Source organism: Podarcis bocagei, assembly GCF_964188305.1.
Source record: "Podarcis bocagei genome assembly, chromosome: Z".
Taxonomy (NCBI): domain Eukaryota; kingdom Metazoa; phylum Chordata; class Lepidosauria; order Squamata; family Lacertidae; genus Podarcis; species Podarcis bocagei.
The window spans coordinates 3910510-3927854 of record NC_138140.1 but is presented as its reverse complement, the minus strand read 5'-3'; the positions used below and the strand labels follow the sequence as shown (position 1 = coordinate 3927854).

The 17345-nt window shown below is 47.6% G+C and overlaps 2 protein-coding genes across 5 annotated transcripts in view; one reads left to right on the top strand and one right to left on the bottom strand.

Moving 5' to 3' along the window:
* Positions 1 to 673: 673 nt before the first annotated feature.
* TOR2A (torsin family 2 member A) lies at positions 674 to 6869 on the top strand. Its single transcript, XM_081179869.1, has 5 exons — positions 674 to 920; positions 1513 to 1778; positions 3086 to 3261; positions 4980 to 5107; positions 5943 to 6869. Exons 1-5 carry the CDS (start codon positions 758 to 760, stop codon positions 6185 to 6187), a joined length of 978 nt encoding a protein of 325 aa, XP_081035995.1. The 5' UTR covers positions 674 to 757; the 3' UTR covers positions 6188 to 6869.
* Positions 6870 to 7916: 1047 nt separating this feature from the next.
* Positions 7917 to 17345, bottom strand: part of TTC16 (tetratricopeptide repeat domain 16) — a 23853-nt gene continuing 14424 nt past the window's right edge. For all 4 annotated transcript variants that reach the window (XM_081179741.1, XM_081179738.1, XM_081179740.1 and 1 more), the window contains 5 exons: positions 15618 to 15759; positions 13724 to 13889; positions 13158 to 13300; positions 11172 to 11325; positions 7917 to 8994 (listed from right to left, as the gene is read on the bottom strand). In XM_081179741.1, the coding sequence (XP_081035867.1) occupies positions 8845 to 8994; positions 11172 to 11325; positions 13158 to 13300; positions 13724 to 13889; positions 15618 to 15759 (755 nt within the window). In that variant the 3' untranslated portion in view covers positions 7917 to 8844. The remainder of the gene's footprint in view (positions 8995 to 11171; positions 11326 to 13157; positions 13301 to 13723; positions 13890 to 15617; positions 15760 to 17345) is intronic.

Sequence of the window (17345 nt, the reverse complement as noted above, 5' to 3'; positions counted from 1 at the left end):
TGATCCCTTATTTTCAAATCTGAAAGTTGACAGCTATGCCCCTGGGGAGGAGAAAGATTGCACAGGGGAGGAAGGTGAGTCTCAGGAGCAGGACAGTCCTGAGCTGCAAATTGCTGCCACACGTGGGACACCAATTCTGGCCCAGAGGAGCAAGGACAGCAGCTGCCAACCTCAGAAGACACCAAGGGGGCAGTGAAGGGGGCAGTGCACAGAAGGATTCCTGCCACCCCACAGAGGACAAAGAGGGAAAAATCCTGCTTAAAAACCTTTGAAAGCCACTACCAGTCAGAGGACCAATGGTCCGACTTTGCATAAGGCCTTTTGTATGAGGCACTGTTTCCTTTTTTATTCTTTAAAAAAAAATTGTAGAGTTTTCCAGTTACACTTCCCACTTCATACATTATTTTTTCCCCTTTCATTAGTCCCATACACGCTTCCCAACGTATCCCTTACCGGCATTCTAGGTTTAAAAATTAAAAATTATCCCAAAAATCCCCACCCGTCAATAAAGCGCCGTTTTCCCCCTCAGCGCCTTTCCCGCCTAAACCCTGCCTTGAGGTAAGCTCTCCCATCCTAACCAACAGCCACCCAAGCCCCGCCCGCCCCACCAGGCCCCACCCCTTCCGCAGCGTCAGAAGCGAACTTTTGCCCAGTTACGAAGCTGCGCCCTCCCCTCCCGCTTGGGCCCCGAGGCAGGCTGGGAGCCAGATCGGCGGCGGCGGCGGCAGCGGCAGGCACGCGACTCTCGGCAGGCGCAATGGATTGGGAAGGGGGGCGCTTGTTGCTGCCCTTCTTGCAGGTCGTCTTCCACCTCTACCCTCCGCTGGGGTTGGTGAGCTCGAGCGGCCCCTTGGATCTGAGCTCCTGGCACTGCAGCTTCTCGGGCACTTGCGAGTGCGACTTCCGGCCCGACCTGGCAGGTGAGAGGGGAGAGGAGCGGGGAAGGGGCTGGAGAGAGAGGCAGAATGCGCAGGCGCGAGCACGTGCACCTCAACGGTTCGAAGCTCTCACCTGGGAGCGTCGCCGGGGTGGCAGAAGTTCTAGTCCCCACTGCGCCACTCTTTTTTTTTTAAAAAAAAAATTAATTAACAATTTTAACATATCGAAATCACAAAACATATCATATTCATTATTTCCCCCCCCTTTCCACCGCACCTCCCCATCAGGCCCTCCCCCCCCCGGACTTCCCTCAGCTCCTCTCTCTGATTTTTCAACACATATTATTCTCTGCATACTGTAAAATTGTATAAATCCTTATATTATCCATCTACTGTGTTTACATCCACTCCTAATCCTGTATCATATGCGACTTCCTCCAAGGGTTGTTGTGAGGGCAGATCTTGGCCCCAGGGTCAGGAATGGTTGGGGGTTGGAGCCCCCAACAATATGTATCCCCATATTACCCCCCACCCCTCAGGTGCGGTTCTTGGGGGGGGTGAGATGTGCGTGTTTTTTAAAAGCAGTGCAAAAAGAAGAATTCCCGCCCCCACTAAGCCTCTTGATTCATCCCAGGTCTAGAATGCAACTTGGCCGTGAACCTGGTCGGCCAGCAATTGGCAAGGGAGCTTCTCATGAAAGGCCTGAAGGGGTTTGTGCACAACCCCAGCCCTGAGAAGCCTCTGGTGATGTCCTTCCACGGATCGAGCGGCACGGGAAAAACCTTCGTTGGATCTCTGCTAGTCCCCCACCTCTTTCGCTCTGGGCTTCGAAGCCCATATGTCCACCACTTCTCCCCAGTAGTTCACTTCCCCCATGCAGAACACATCGAGCAGTACAAGGTAAGGAAACTGCCTTTCAGCAAAAAGTTGCAGGCTTTGTTTTTCTGCGGCAATTCGCCACATGGGTCCCTGTTTTAAAATGCGGTAGGACGCATGTAGTCTGGAGGCTTCAGTGTAGCCTGACCTAATCTGTTGCTTTGTCACCTTTTGTGACCTGATTCATGTGCTAAACCAAACTGTGTCCTGCTGCAAACTCTTGTGTTGGCTCCTGGGGGTGGGGAGGCAGCAAACAAATTTGCTCATTCTGTAATTTTTCTGCTGTCGTGCTGCACTGAGCTAAGCCATGGTTTGGTTTAGTGTGCCATACAAACCAGGGCTTGTGGTTAAGCTCTCCTGAACTGTGAGCAGTATCATAGGACAAAGCTTAGTTTATGGCTCATAGTTACTCTGGAGAGAACTAAACTGCAAGCCCTGGTTTGGGCATTATACATAGGCAAGCCTTGGTTTAGGACAGCACAGGACAATTGGGGGTGAACAAACAGGTCACTATGTGTGACTTAATGTAATGTGCAGACCTGTTCACCATTATTAGAGATGCAATAAATGCCACTGAGCAGATGAATTCTGCATTCCAACAGTTGGCCAAGGGCTTGGAGAAATAAATTTTTATTGGTATTTAGAAGCCATTGGGGAGGGGGAAACCAAACTTCCACATGCATGGCACCACCACAGTGCGCACCAATCCCTCTTGCTCTCCTGGTTTCAGTAAAAGCAACGCAAAGCCTCCTGAGCACAGTGGGAGGCTCCTGCTGCGCTCAGGAGGCTTCGGGCGGCTATCCATGAAGCCAGGAGAGCAAGAGGGAACACTGCGCAGCCTGCATTCACTGCATAAGACGCACACACATTTCCCCTTACTTTTTAGGAGGGGAAAAGTGTGTCTTATAGAGCGAAAAATGCGGTGTATTCTATATTGGGGATCAGCATCCTCTGGTTCTTCAGATGATGTTGGCCTCCAATTATCACCAGCCCCAGCCAGCATGGACTATGGTCAGGGATAGAAGCGGGTTATGAGTCCAACACCATCTGGAAAGCTGCAGGTTCTGCTACTTGGGTCTATAGAAATACTCAGCCTGGTCTGTGCAGTTGGGACAAAGGGTGCTGGGATCCCCTGACCTTCCACCACACCGCACTGCTACTGCCTGGTTAATTATGGGCCTTGTGGTAGTCCAATAATAACATCCTTCAACCTGTAAACTTTTCTGAAAAGTATGTGTAAAAGGCCTTGCAGTTTGCAGTGGTCTTTTTTTCCTTACATGCTTGTGCTGTTTGTGTATTGGATGAGTATTCTTTTCTCTATCTTCTCCCAGAACGATCTGAAGAACTGGATCCAGGGGAATCTGACACGCTGTGGCCGATCACTGTTTATCTTTGACGATATGGACAGGATGCACCCAGGCTTGGTCGATGTGATTATCCCATTCTTGGGACCTTCCTGGGTTGTGTTTGGAACAAACTACAGGAAAGCCATCTTCATTTTTATTAGGTAGACACTGATTAAATAGCAGATATGAAAGGCAGGAGGTTGCCTTATGCCAGGGGTTAGCAACCTTTTTCAGCAGGGGGCCAGTGCACTGTCCCTCAGACCTTGTGGGGGCCGGACTGTATTTTGGGGGGATAATTGAACGAATTCCTATGCCCCACAAATAACCCAGAGATGCATTTTAAATAAAAGGACACATTCTACTCATATAAAAACATGCTGATTCCCGGGCCGGGTTTAGAAAGCGATTGGGCCAGATCCAGCCCACGGGCCTTAGTTTGCCGACCCATGCCTTATACTGAGCCAGGCCATTGACCCATTTCACTCAGTAATGCCTACACTGACTGGCAGCAGCTATCTAGGTTTCCAGTGAGGAGTTCTTTCCCAGCTCTTGCTGGGGATTGGTCTGAAGAAGAGTTTGGATTTGATATCCCGCCTTTCACTCCCCTTCAGGAGTCTCAAAGCGGCTCACATTCTCCTTTCCCTTCCTGCCCCACAACAAACACTCTGTGAGGTGAGTGAGGCTGAGAGACTTAAGAGAAGTGTGACTGGCCCAAGGTCACCCAGCAGCTGCATGTGGAGGAGCGGAGACGCGAACCCGGTTCCCCAGATTACGAGACTACCGCTCTTAACCACTACACCACACTGGCTCTCTGCATGCAAGGCTGGTGCTCTGCCACTGAAATACAGCCCTTCTATATTGGACTTTGTGGGAAATTATCTAGTAAGGAATTGCTTACCATCTGAAACCGATTCCTCCTCTCCCGTCTGCAAATTATATTTTCTGCATGAAAGTCATGAAAGAAAGACCCCAGCTGTAGTGCAGTAAGAGAATATTTGACTTAATGGTCCCATAGTGTGTACAGCACCTTCTTTGGATGCTAAGTGTTTTCAAAATGTGGTAAACCTAGCTCTCTTGTCTTTGTCTGCCTTCCTGCTCATTCAGCTAGGCCTGACCCCAAAGTCCTGCCCTGATAGCACCATTGCCTGTGCATAAACTTCAGTTGGTTTTGCTTTCTTTAAAATATGATTCTAAATGAAAACAGCCAGCTCTTACAGCATAATCCTGTACTTGCCCATTGTGAAGTAGGTCTGTTTGAGTTCAGTGGAGCTTACTTTCCAGTAAGCAGGTTCAAAATTGTAATCTCTGGGACTGATAAGTGCATATTTTATATTTATTTATTAGAAGATTTCTATTGTCTTCTGTAGACTACTCAGAGCACCTTAGCACAAATAACAAAAAAAATCAATTTCATGAAAACTTTGTTTACCTATCCAATTAAGCCCGCCGTTATAAAAATGTCTTCAGTAACCAGCAAAAATGAAAAGTAAGGGAGGTGCCAACCAGACTTCACAGGGGACGAGATGAAAAGGTCTCTTGTCCCACCCAGGTGTGCTTCCAACGTAGGCAGGGCAGAGAAAGGCCTCTCCTCCTGATCTTGGGGAAGTGGCAAGATGGTGTAGGGACAAAGATTGGGAACCTGAGCCCCCACCCCGGATTGCTGGACTACAATTCCCCCCATCCCTTTTGCCCATGCTGTATGAGATTGATAGGCGTTGGAGTCCAGCAACATCTGGAGAGCCACAGTTCCCTAAACCTGATATAGGAGCAGGTGATCCATACAGTATTGTTGTTAAAGCACTGAAGCACATCCTTATGAGTGAAGTGTGTGTTCTCACAAGCCATCTTTTCTCTTGCATCCTGTCTTGTTCTCTGATAGCAATGCTGGTGGGGAGCAGATAAACCAAATCACTTTGGACTTCTGGCGGGCCCATAAAGACCGTGAGGAGATCAGCCTCAAGGATCTGGAAGCATCAGTTTACAAAGCTGCTTTTGAAAACCCCCAAAGTGAGTATCATTTGAGAAACAGGAAACATAAGAACAGCCCTGCTGGATCAGGTCAGAGACCCATCTGATCTACCATTCTGTTCTCGCCATGGTCAGCCAGCTGCCACAGTGGGAAGCCCGCAAACAGGACCTTAGTGCAACTCTCCCCATACATAATTCCCAGTAACTGATATTCAAACAGTAGAGGCAGAACAGTAGCCATAGGGGCCAATAGCCTTATCCTCTAAGAATTCGTCTTGCCCTCTTTTAAAGCCATCTAAGTTGGTGGCCGTTACTATATTTTTGTGGGAGTGAATTCCATAGTTTAACAATATGAAAAGGGAGAGAAGTACTAAACTCTTCCTCCCACACTTCTCCCCTCAACATACCTGTTTCCCCACAAACTGAGTTTACTTGTAACCTCCCAAGCCCCACCAGGAATTTGTGGAGGCAGAAGTGCTTGACCACCTGCCCACATGGCATTTTAAAAACTACTGTCATTTTATAGTGGTGACCCTTTTGTGGGTGAAATACCCTTTGCCTCCTTCAGTGGCCTTGGGTGAGAGAACCATGCCCACAGCAAAGGGAACATTGAGCTTTTCACACAAAATGTGGGCAGTAAAACTCTTGCTGAGGAAGAAGGAGCCACACAAAGGCACTGTGGCCCATATTACCTGGAAGGAAATAAAATTATCAGCCAGAGATTTATTTTGCAAAAATCTTATCTTTCCTCCCCCAGGGGTGGGATTCAGTGGTCCAGTTCAAACATATGTGGTCCACTACTGGCCTCTTCAAGAGTACAGGCCTTTCCCCTACTTAATTCCCTACTTAGAAACTTGATCTCTCTCTCCTGCAGATGGATTTTGGAAGTCTGGGATAATCGATCAGCACCTTATTGACTTCCTCGTGCCTTTCTTGCCTTTGAAGCAGCACCATGTGAAACGGTGTGTGGCCAGTGAGCTCACCAGCCGAGACCTAGAGCCACAGCCAGATGTCATCCAGGCAGTTGCTGACAGCATCCCTTACTTTCCAGCAGAGTTGAAAGTGTTCTCAGCCACAGGCTGCAAAACAGTGGCTTCACGGGTCCCTTTATTTCTTTGATCTCTCCAGATTCTGGTCACTTGCCTGCAAAGACTTTGCTGGTGACAATTTTTGAGTTTTAAAGGCTCAGCACAAAGACCGCCTCACCAATTATCCTGATTGGCTTTAGGATCAAGGAAGAGACTTTCCAGAGCATAGACTCAAACAGCAATGCTGACTTGACCAACCAGGAAACCAAAAAGCACTTTATACTTTGCCCTGAGCCTTGTGCTGTGGACTCTTGAGAACAAAGGAGTAGAGTCTGTGATGTATTGGAAGGGAATCTTGGCTGCTCTCATAACGCTGTCTTATATAGACTTTTTCTTAAAAGAAAAAGAGGCAATGATCACAATTTTAGATTCCCTAACACAGCACAATTTGATCAGTTTTCTTTGGAATCTAAAAATCTTACCTCTCGTACCATTTTTAAAGACATACTGTGATTGTATCAATGTGCCAGAAGCCACAGTCCTAGGCTTAAATGTTGTAGCAAGATCCATCTCATCTGAACTGATCCATACAGGATTGATTTGCCTTATTGTGATTACGTGCTGATGGTGGCAATATAAGTGACACCAGGCACTGTTGGCAATGGGGCTGTGGGGAGAGATGGTCTTCCGGTGCCTCCTTTTGTACACATGAACTGGATTTTCCCTCAAAAGTGCCTGAGAAGCCGACAGGTAAATAAAACAGCTGTTTTGCAGTGTTGTGTAATGCACTAGGGTGGGAAGACCTTAACCAGGTGGCAGACTGGATTCTTGGGTGGGTGGGAGCTGCCCAACCTAACATCCCCATGGCACCAGTTTCTCCCTTGGCAATGCATCTTGAAATCAAGCCACATGGGAAATTACACAGGGCTTTGAAGCTGTTGGTACTCAGCTGCTGGGCAATGCTAGGAAACGGGGTCACATCTTGACCTGGTGTTATACAGTACAGTCATACCTTGGGATAAATACGCTTCAGGTTGAGCTTTCAGGTTGCGCTCCGCGGCGACCCAGAAGTAACGGAGCATGTTACTTCCGGGTTTCACTGCTCACGCATGAGAGCATGCACAGAAGCGGTAAAACATGACACGTGCTGTCACACCTTATGTTCTGTTCGGGATGCGAACAGGGCTCCGGAACAGATCCCATTTGCATCCTGAGGTACCACTGTATATGGCAAAAGGTGTGGAGCAAGTGGGTGTGGCTTGAGGGAAACTGCCTCATGGCCTAAATCAGGACCTTTGCCAGAGCTAATTCAGCCCACAAGCTTCCCACCACTATGCTAGCACTACTAATCTAAATGGTTCCAAGTTGCTGAGCTTCTGTGTGCGCTAGTCACTATCCTGCAAGAATAGTGCGTTAGAATTACATAAATGCGAGTTATCAGATGACAAGATATTCTACCATCCCATTTAGGGTGATTCTCTCTTCCCAAATCCAGCCCCATTACAACACAAGACATATTTTTTAGTGGGTCCCTGCTCCAACCCTCTGGCAAGGCTTTTCAGAGACACCATGGGGCAGGAGGAGATGGGAAAGATTCCTTGTGCAATCCTAGATCCAAACCAGAATACATTCAGTCTCCCAATTTATTGCCACTTAGTAATTGGCAAAAAGCCTGTGCAACTTTCTCTCTGAAAGGCTTGTGGTACAGACAAGCCTTTTCTGTATATTCAGAGGAAGAGGAAAACCAATGACAGAAGCTCCTATCATGACCCCTTACACGTTTTTAAAATCTTATGTTAAGAACCTCCTTAAAATGAGACTTTCACAATTGTTTTTTATTTCAAATTAAGAATAGACAATTTGCATCTTTTCAAGATGGAGGTCTATGAATAGGCATAGCAGTTAAGAGTGTTTACCAGTAAATCAGCCCAAACCTATATTTTTGTCTTGCCAAAGGCTCCTGTATAAATTTCCCTTTTTAAAGTTATTGTTCCTGCAATAATCTGCAGACAAGCAATGTGGGTGTCTGGGACCCTTACATGCAGGACCTATTCTGTTCCAAAACTGGGCTTGAGCTACTCAGAAGGTATTGATTTACCTTTAGTGCACAGGGACTACAAGACACAGTTGCAGCTGTCAAGGCACAAACAGCCATTCTGCGTTAGTATGTTTTTTTGTAATGGCCTTGGCTACATAAAAAATAATACTCGTATGTGCTTGCAGTGAACGTGATAGCTCCTAGACTAGACTAAACATGGTAATGGCACAATAAGTTTTGTTTTCAAGAGGGCTCGCTCAACTGATACCACACTAGACAAAAAGTGCTGCTGTGTGCAATCCATATATGCAGAACAAGGCAGGGCTAAGTGTTCACGTATTTATCTGAGAGGGGAAAAACAGATTGGCCCACAACTGCTAAGTTGCTCCCGATTCCTCCATGAGTAGGTATGTGGAGCTGTGCAATAACTACTGCTGTACCTGAGAAAAAGTGTTCATTGTAGAATTGAAGTAGCCCCATGGTAAGCTTTGCACCAGCAGCTGGCGGAAGTCTTGTGGAGTGGGATCCTATCAACGGAACGGAATGGAAGACACACTACTTTGGTGATTGATACCACGCCACCATGTGCTTGCCAGAACTGGTGGCTGTAGTCTTTAAGTAAGTAAATGCATTGGAACTTCAGCCAGCCTGGTTCATGTCTACCTCTTTATGATGAGACTGCAAAAAAAAGGCAATGGTTGTAATATGAGCTAAAAGTGGCCAATGCCTTGGCTGAACTTGCGCCACTTGTAAGGTTCTTCTGAGTGCTCCTTTTCAGGCAGGTGAGGGCAAGGGTCCAGGCGGACAGTGGTAGACTCCAGGGACGTGTTCTCTCGCGCTGCCTTAAGCTCTTTGTTTACCTGCCAGAGAGATGCAGCACCATTTTACATGAAATGTCAGTGTAGATCTGGCTGCCTTCTGCAGCTTTGCAAAAAGCGCAAGATACCACAACAGTTAAATCATAGTGTTGGAATGGATCTTGGAGTCACCCAGCAGCTGCTCTTCAGAATCCAGCTCTGTACCACGAGTTACTTCCAGCTCTGTACCATGGGTTTCGGGGGTCGTGCATGTACAGAAGCACTAAATCGTGCTTTGCACATGCGCATAAGCGCCGAATCGCAACCCGCACATGCACAGACGCGCCGCTGTGGGTTGCAAATGTGCATTCCGCACAGATCACGTTCGCAACCCGAGCATCCACTGTTTAAATATCTACTCACAGTGCTCTGTTTAAATATCTAATAATAATAATAATAATAAATTTTATTTATATCCCGCCCTCCCCAGCCACAGCCGGGCTCAGGGCGGCTAACAACAATCAAATAATCAGTCAAATAATCACACAATCTAAAAATATTTCATTATAAAAATTAATTAAATCAAATTGATGGCAACCAATTAAGCAGAATTATGTGCAGGTTGCCAGAGGAGGGAGTCAGGCTGCGCCCTGACCAAAGGCCTGGCGGAACAACTCTGTCTTGCAGGCCCTGCGGAAAGATGTCAGGTCCCGCAGGGCCCTAGTCTCTTTTGACAGAGCATTCCACCAGTTTGGAGCTGCAGCCGAGAAGGCCCTGGCTCTAGTTGAGGCCAGCCTAACCTCTCTGAGGCCTGGGACCTTGAGGATGTTATTATTTGCAGACCGTAGGTTTCTCTGTGGGGCATACCAGGAGAGGCGGTCCCGTAGGTACGAGGGTCCTAGGCCGTATAGGGCTTTAAAGGTTAAAACCAGCACCTTAAACCTGATCCTGTACTCCACCGGGAGCCAGTGCAGCTGGTATAATACCGGATGAATGTGGTCTCGCAGCGAAGACCCCATAAGGAGTCTCGCCGCGGCATTCTGCACCCGCTGGAGTTTCTGGGTCAGTCTCAAGGGCAGCCCCACGTAGAGCGAGTTACAATAATCCAGTCTGGAGGTGACCGTCGCATGGATCACAGTGGCTAGGTCAGGACGAGAGAGATAAGGGGCCAACTGCTTAGCTTGGCGGAGATGAAAAAATCTACTCCCAGTGCTCACCAAACTCACTCAGTTTTTAGCTGAATTCTGCTTCCTTGCCATTTCCTTCTTAGTTCTAAGCCTCTAGAGCAATAGGGGGTGAGTCTGCTCCAGCTTCCACTTGACAGCTTTCTGACATTTGAGGACCACTGTTTCATTTCCTCTGAAACTTCTCTTTTTCCAGGCTAAATGGAGAAGCTTCTCCACTATCGCCACTTGCCTGTCCACCAGACCAAGCAGAAAAGCCTGGCAGGATTATATTAATAATAGGCAGGTGCCTCAGTTGTACTGTGTTGCCTGCCCAGGCATTTTATTTATTAAATTTCTATGTCATACTTCATCCAAGGATCATAGCCAGCCCTGGTCCTTTGAAGGCTGCATTCAGCTTGGCAAGTATGTGTCCCGTTCTGGGCACTACAGTTTAAGGATGTTGACAAGCTGGAACGTCTGCAGAGAAGGGCAACCAAGATGATCAGTGGTCTGGAAACCAAAGCCTGATGAGGAGCAGTTGAAGGAGCTGGGTATGTTTAGCCCAGAAAAGAGGAGACTGAGAAGTGATATGATAGCCATTCTTAAATATCTAAAGGACTGTCACATGGAGGATGGGGCAGTTTTGTTTTCTCCAGAGGCAGAGGGCAGGACCCAAACCTATGGATTCAAGTCACAAGAAAGGATATTCCAACTAAATATGAAGAGCTTTCTGAAAGTTGGAGTTAATTCAGTAGTGGAGCAGACTCCCACAAATCTAGACTGCCAACCAAGTCAGAGTAAAAATCTACATCTCCGTAATGTGAACCAAATGAATTATCTCAGCTGCACCAGAAAAGGTACTACCCACTGCCCTCGTAGGTAATGATTGCTGAGACACAGGAACACAGGGAGCAAAGCTACCTTACACTAAGTCAAACCACTGATACACCTAACTCAATATTGCTTATGCTGACTGGCTATGACTCCCCAAGGGTCTCTGACAGAGCTGTCTCCCAGCCCTAACTGGGGATGCTGGTGGTTGAACCTGCATTGCTGCTGAGCTACAGCCCTCACCATGTTAGACTTCTTCAGGCAGATAGCCATCTTCTCATTCAGCATTTTCTCTTCAGCAGCCGTTTCCTTCTTCCTCTTTTCCTCCTCTGGTGCTTCTAGCTCATCATTTTGAATGTAGAAATCTTTGGGAGAACTACTTCCTTCTAACTCTGAACTGTGGGAGGGTGGAAAAGGGCAGATAGCAAAACATAAGCTTTGTGGAGGAGGACATGCCAAACAAGGCAATAGCAAGGAAATGCAAAAATATTAGCACTGGAGGTTTCAGGCCTATAGGCTACATGCTAACCCATGCAGGCTGCACTTTGCAGCCACCAACACTTAGGACCTTTGAGAGCTAAAGGTTGTCTCCCAGTTGTTTAAAACGTCAGCTCCTCAAGGATATAATCTTTCTTGAACATCCATTGCTTTTCTGTCCTGTGCTTCATTCATGCATCTTTGGTACCATTATGCCATTCCCCTCTCCTGGTGAGAGGGGCATAGACTAGACTAGAGGCCTTCTGGAAATCATAATCATAATATCATTTTTACTATGCTTTCAGGTGTTTTAATCACTTCACAAGCATATAGGTGCAATCTTTAAAACCACCCTCTAGGGCAGGTGTAGCCAGTGAAGCCCTCTGAATGTTGTTGGACTCCCATCATCCCTGACAACTGACCCATACTGGTAAGAGTTCATGGGAGTTGTAGTCCAACAACATTTGGCTGGGTAGAGCTTCTCTATCCCTGTAAAAGCACATATGATAGTTGCCCCAAGGTGGATGAATTTTGGAATAAAGTGTTGTGGAGATATCTTTGATAACTGAACAAACCATTGCTCCATCTTTCCACCTGGCACCTTTGAGCCTGGTCAGTGGGTCTCAAAAATTTTTGGGCCACTGCCTCCTTGGCTCTATAAACTTATCTCTAGTGCTCCCTATCCCATAAATAACATTATCCAAAAGATTAGAACACAGTAAGATTCAAAACAGTAACAATCAATTGCACATTTATTTGAATAAATGCATGTTTACTTGAATAAATCCAATTAAAACTATGTAGTTTAATTAATGCAACATAATTTATTCACTTGATTCAGTGATGCCAGCTTTTCAAGGTCTGATAGTCATTTATACCTCCAGCACTCCTTGCCACCCCCTTACCTTTTAGCACCCCCCACCCCCAGTAATCCCCACCCACCCAAGGGGAGACACCTCCCACTTTGGGAACCACTGCTGTAGATGGAAAGAGAATGGGCTAGAAAAGTAAAAAAAACCCTCTCATCTCTTAGCAGCAGCCATGGGCTCCATTGCCAAATCCTGGAAGATAACAATTTCAATTGCTGGCATATTAGGGTTGGCAAACTGCCCTTCTTGAAAAGATATCTCGTAAACCAAAATAAACTAAAGGACAGAACTTGAATGACAGATTTTTTTTTTACTATTGCACAAATACTGTGTGGCACTCAGTTACACAATGTCACCAATATATGTAAACAACTGGTTTGTCTGAGACTTTTTAGAACCTTTATTCACAATAATGGATCTCACAGGTGGAGGCTACTTTCATTTTTACACATCTTTGTTATTTGTAAAGGGAATCTTTGTATGAGTCAAAGCTTTATTAACCCCCTGGAGCTGTGCTACATCTTTGTACATTTGTCCTTCCAGGCTGTGACGCTCCACGGTTTGCATTTTTTATTATTTGTTTTATTTCTTTCTGTTATTTTTTGCACTTCTTAACAAAATGAATAAAATGTGTGGGGGTTTTTAAGGGCACCAGGTTGGCTACCCCCACTGTAAGGTTTCATGCCCCTCCCATATTGGCAGATGGAGGGACTAAGGACAAGGGGACTGCACACAACGTGATCATACTGCAATCAGGAAAGAATCCTTTTTCTAGCAACAATGGCTCCTTTTGAGATGGTCACTTGCACAGGGTGAAAATCACCCAAAGACACCAGTGGAGGAGCCTGGTTTTATGGCACCATGTTTGTGCTCACTGCAGTACCTTTTGTGGTTGGCTGAGGCCTCGAATATTGGGCAAGCTTTTAGCCTCCGTTCCAGAAGAGCTTTCGCAAGCTCTCCAATTTTACTGTCAAGGGCAGACTGTATGGGCTCTCCTGGGAACAAACTATTGGCCAGACTGTGGATCTGAAAAAGAAAAAAAAGGAAAGAAGAGAAGTGATTTCAACTGAATGGAATTTTTTTCTTTTACTACTACTACTACTACTACTACTACTATTATTATTAAATGCAGTGTTCAGGTAGAGGAAAGATTCCCTTCTCTATAGGCATATGGATGCAGCAAGCGTTCTGAAATGGTAGAAGACTGCTCAGGAACCCTAAGTACGTTTCATGGAGTTCCGTGATTTAAAAAAAAGCAACAGCCGTCAATTTTCCTTGCCTCCCCCTTGCTTTACACCTTTCTGCTCACCTGCCCTTCTGTTTCCCCCTTCCCCCAATTTCCAGAGGCCTGTCCGAGGGCAGTGTCAGGTTGCCCCTGATTACAGGACTGGGTGAGGGGAGGCTTTGCATTGAGGCGTAATGAAGATGGCGCTGTTATGCAGCAGTTACCTCCTCCCTTGTGGGGTCCAGCAGGAAGGCTGTAATAAGGTCCTCCTTGGCTCCCATTGTCTCCTGCAGAAACAGGCGGGTCTTGGCTCGGTGCATGTAATACTTCAGCTCACGTGGGTTATTCTCAATAGCCTGGGAGAAATATGCTTCGGCCTGTGGGTATCGACTGAAAGCAGGGAGAAAACACCTGTTGGCATATTGGCATACTTTATTATAATTATTAAAGGCCTGGTTATAGAGGAACATTTTTGCCTGGTGCCTAAATATATGTAATGAAGACATCAGGTGAGCCTCCCTGGGGAGAGCATTCCACAAATGGGAAGCCACTGCAGAGAAGGTGTGTTCTTGTGTTGCCACCCTTCAGACCTCTTGCTGAGCAGGGCACATGAAGAAAGGCCTCAGATCTCAGGGTCCAGGTCAGTTCATATGGGGAGAGTTCGTCCTTGACGTACAGTGGTACCTCTGGTTGTGAACGGGATCCATTCCGGAGGCCCGTTCGCAACATGAAAAGCCCGCAACCTGAAGCGCCGTATCTGTGCAGGTGCAAGGTGCAATTTGGTGCTTGTGCGAAAGCGAGATTTAGCACTTCTGCACATGTGAGAGTGGCAAAACCCAGAAATAACCCTTTCCAGTACAGTCATAAGTAAAGGTAAAAGGACCCCTGACCATTAGGTCCGGTCACAGACGACTCTGGGGTTGCGGTGCTCATCTCGCTTTATTGGCCGAGGGAGCTGGCGTTTGTCTGCAAACAGCTTCCGGGTCATGTGGCCAGCATGACTAAGCCGCTTCTAGGGAACCAAAGCAGTGCACAGAAATGCCGTTTACCTTCCCGCCGGAGCGGTACCTATTTATCTACTTGCCCTTTGACGTGCTTTCGAACTGCTAGGTTGGCAGGAGCAAGGACCGAGCAACGGGAGCTCACCCAGTCGCGGAGATTCAAACCGCTGACATTCTGATTGGCAAGTCCTAGGCTTAACCCACAGCGCCACCCGCGTCCCTAGTACAGTCATACCTCAGGTTAAAGATGCTTCAGGTTGAGCGTTTCCAGGTTATGCTCCGTGGCGACCCAGAAGTAACGGAATGTGTTACTTCTGGGTTTCACTGCTCACGCATGCGCAGATGCTCAAAATGACGTCATGCACAGAAGCGCCGAATCACGACCTGCGCACGCGCAGATGCGCAGACACAGGTTACGTTCACTTCAGGATGCGAACGGGGCTCTGGAATGGATCCCATTCGCATCCAGAGGTACCACTGTACTTCCGGGTCACTGCAGGACGCAACCAGAAAAAAGTAGCATGAAGCAAACGTAACATGAGGCATGACTGTATTGTGGTCCTGAGTTGTCTAAGGCTTTATAGGTCAAAATCAGCACCTAAGAGGGCTGCTGTAAGAACAACTGAGATGTAACATGCTTTGGGCATTTAGGACTGCCTCCTCCAGACATCATTGAGACTCCAACTCCCATCATCCCTACCCATTGGCCATGCTGGCTGGGACTGAAGGAAATTGGGCGTCTAGCAACACCTGGGGGACCACAGCTCTGCTATTATCGTGGTGGTTGCTCATTTATTTTCTCTGTTTATGCTCCCAGTGCATAGCATGAAGGCATTCCTAAATAAGGGGTGTATAAAATGTCAAACCACACATAAGCAAAAGCCTGTCTTTCCCCCCAGGAGCTTTCTGGTAAATGTGCCATTTGCAGGGGCACTGCAAGGTTACTTAAAGGATTCAGGGCACAGGCCCATGATAGAGATTTGCATAGCACATGTATGTGCTATATATTAGATGTTGTCTGAGCAACCAGTGCTGTGCTTTTCAGGGAAGAGGATCCTGGGTCCACCACCAAAGACCCTGAGTTGCCCCCCGCCCCATCCCGCCACCCTCAGCATACCTCTCCCTGAATTCCTGCAGCCCCATCTCATCGTACAACCAAGCTGCGCGTTTCTGGAGGCTGGGGTCGAAAGGCTGTAAATCCAGGGCTTGCTGATAATCCGCCATTGCAAAATTCAGCTCACCCAGTTTAAGGAAGCAGTCTGAAGGAGAACAGCCAAGAATTCACCGGCAGCAAGCACAGGTTGTTTTCTTCTGTTATTTTAATTATTGGTTCAAAAGGCACTTTCAGCACACACACACATACGTTGAGCTGTGGCTCAGTGGCAGAGAACCTGCTTTGGATCCAGAAAGCCACAGGTTCAATCCCCCGCAGAGATGGTAAAGCCTGGACAACTGCTGCAAGTTTCTGCCTGCCACCCCAAGCCAAGAAAAAGAGGACAGCTCCCTGCCCCAAAGATCTTACAGTCCACAAATGCAATCCAGAAGAGCTGAGCCTCTTGTTCAAATGGGGCTCTACAGGGGGGGGGGGGCAGAATATTATAGAGGCATACGTGTGGTGTAGAGCTTATTCAGTCAGAAGTAGAGCCTCTGATGAATGCCAGCTGCTGGGCAGGAGCGGGAGCATTTTTCATGCCCTGTTTGTGGGCTTTCTGGAAGCACCCACCTAGCCACTGAGATGGACCTTTGGCCTGATGCAGCAGGACGATTCTCTTTAGATTCTTAGCTACTAAGCATGAGGAGAACTCAGAGATGTGCCTGCTGTCCTTTTATTTTATTATTTTATTTTATTTTATTTAATAACCAATTAAATTCTGTCTCACAGTAACTGTGCTCCAAGGACTACATAATCCTACAAGCTGCATACACATATTGTGCCAATGAAGCCTATCTTCATTGGTGGGTTTCTGGATGAAACATCGGCTCTGGATCCATTCCAGTCCGGCTTCCGCGCTGGTCATGGGACCGAGACGGTTCTGGTCGCCCTAACAGATGACCTTCGTAGACAGCTGGATCGAGGCGGGTCGGGGCTGCTGATTCTTCTAGATCTATCAGCAGCTTTCGACATGGTCTATCACGAACTTCTGGACCACCGCCTTGCCGACGTGGGGATCCAGGGCACAGTCCTTCAATGGCTGCGCTCGTTTCTCTCTGGTCGGGGACAGAGGGTGGCGCTTGGGGGGGAATTGTCATCGTGCCACTCCTTGGTGTGTGGAGTACCTCAGGGTGCAATTCTCTCCCCGATGCTTTTTAACATCTTTATGCGCCCCCTCGCCCAGCTTGTTCGGAGTTTTGGGCTGGGTTGTCATCAGTATGCCGATGACACCCAACTCTATCTGTTGATGGATGGCCATCCTGACTCGGCCCCAGACACACTGACCAGATGTTTGGAAGCTGTGGCTGGATGGTTACGTGGGAGCCGGTTGAAGCTAAATCCTTCGAAGACAGAGGTCCTGTGGCTGGGACGGGGCGATATGGGATTGGGGGGGGCAACTCCCATCTCTTGCGGGGGCGCAATTAGTGCCAGCACCGTCCGTTAAGAGTTTGGGTGTAATCTTCGACACCTCCCTTTCCATGGAGGCGCAGATTGCAGCTATAACAAAGGCGGCATTTTTCCATCTCCGCCAAGCTAAGCAGTTGGCTCCTTACCTCTCTCGCCCTGACCTAGCCACTGTGATCCATGCGACGGTCACCTCCAGACTGGATTATTGTAACTCGCTCTACGTGGGGCTGCCCTTGAGACTGACCCAGAAACTCCAGCGGGTGCAGAATGCTGCAGCGAGACTCC

What these genes read in the sequence shown, in the direction of transcription:
- TOR2A (XM_081179869.1), top strand. Translation starts at nt 758, where the DNA reads ATGGATTGGGAAGGGGGGCGCTTGTTGCTGCCCTTCTTGCAGGTCGTC. An exon ending in CTTCCGGCCCGACCTGGCAG is followed by an intron (nt 921 to 1,512) that starts GTGAGAGGGGAG and finishes GATTCATCCCAG; the next exon opens with GTCTAGAATGCAACTTGGCC. An exon ending in GCCATCTTCATTTTTATTAG is followed by an intron (nt 3,262 to 4,979) that starts GTAGACACTGAT and finishes GTTCTCTGATAG; the next exon opens with CAATGCTGGTGGGGAGCAGA.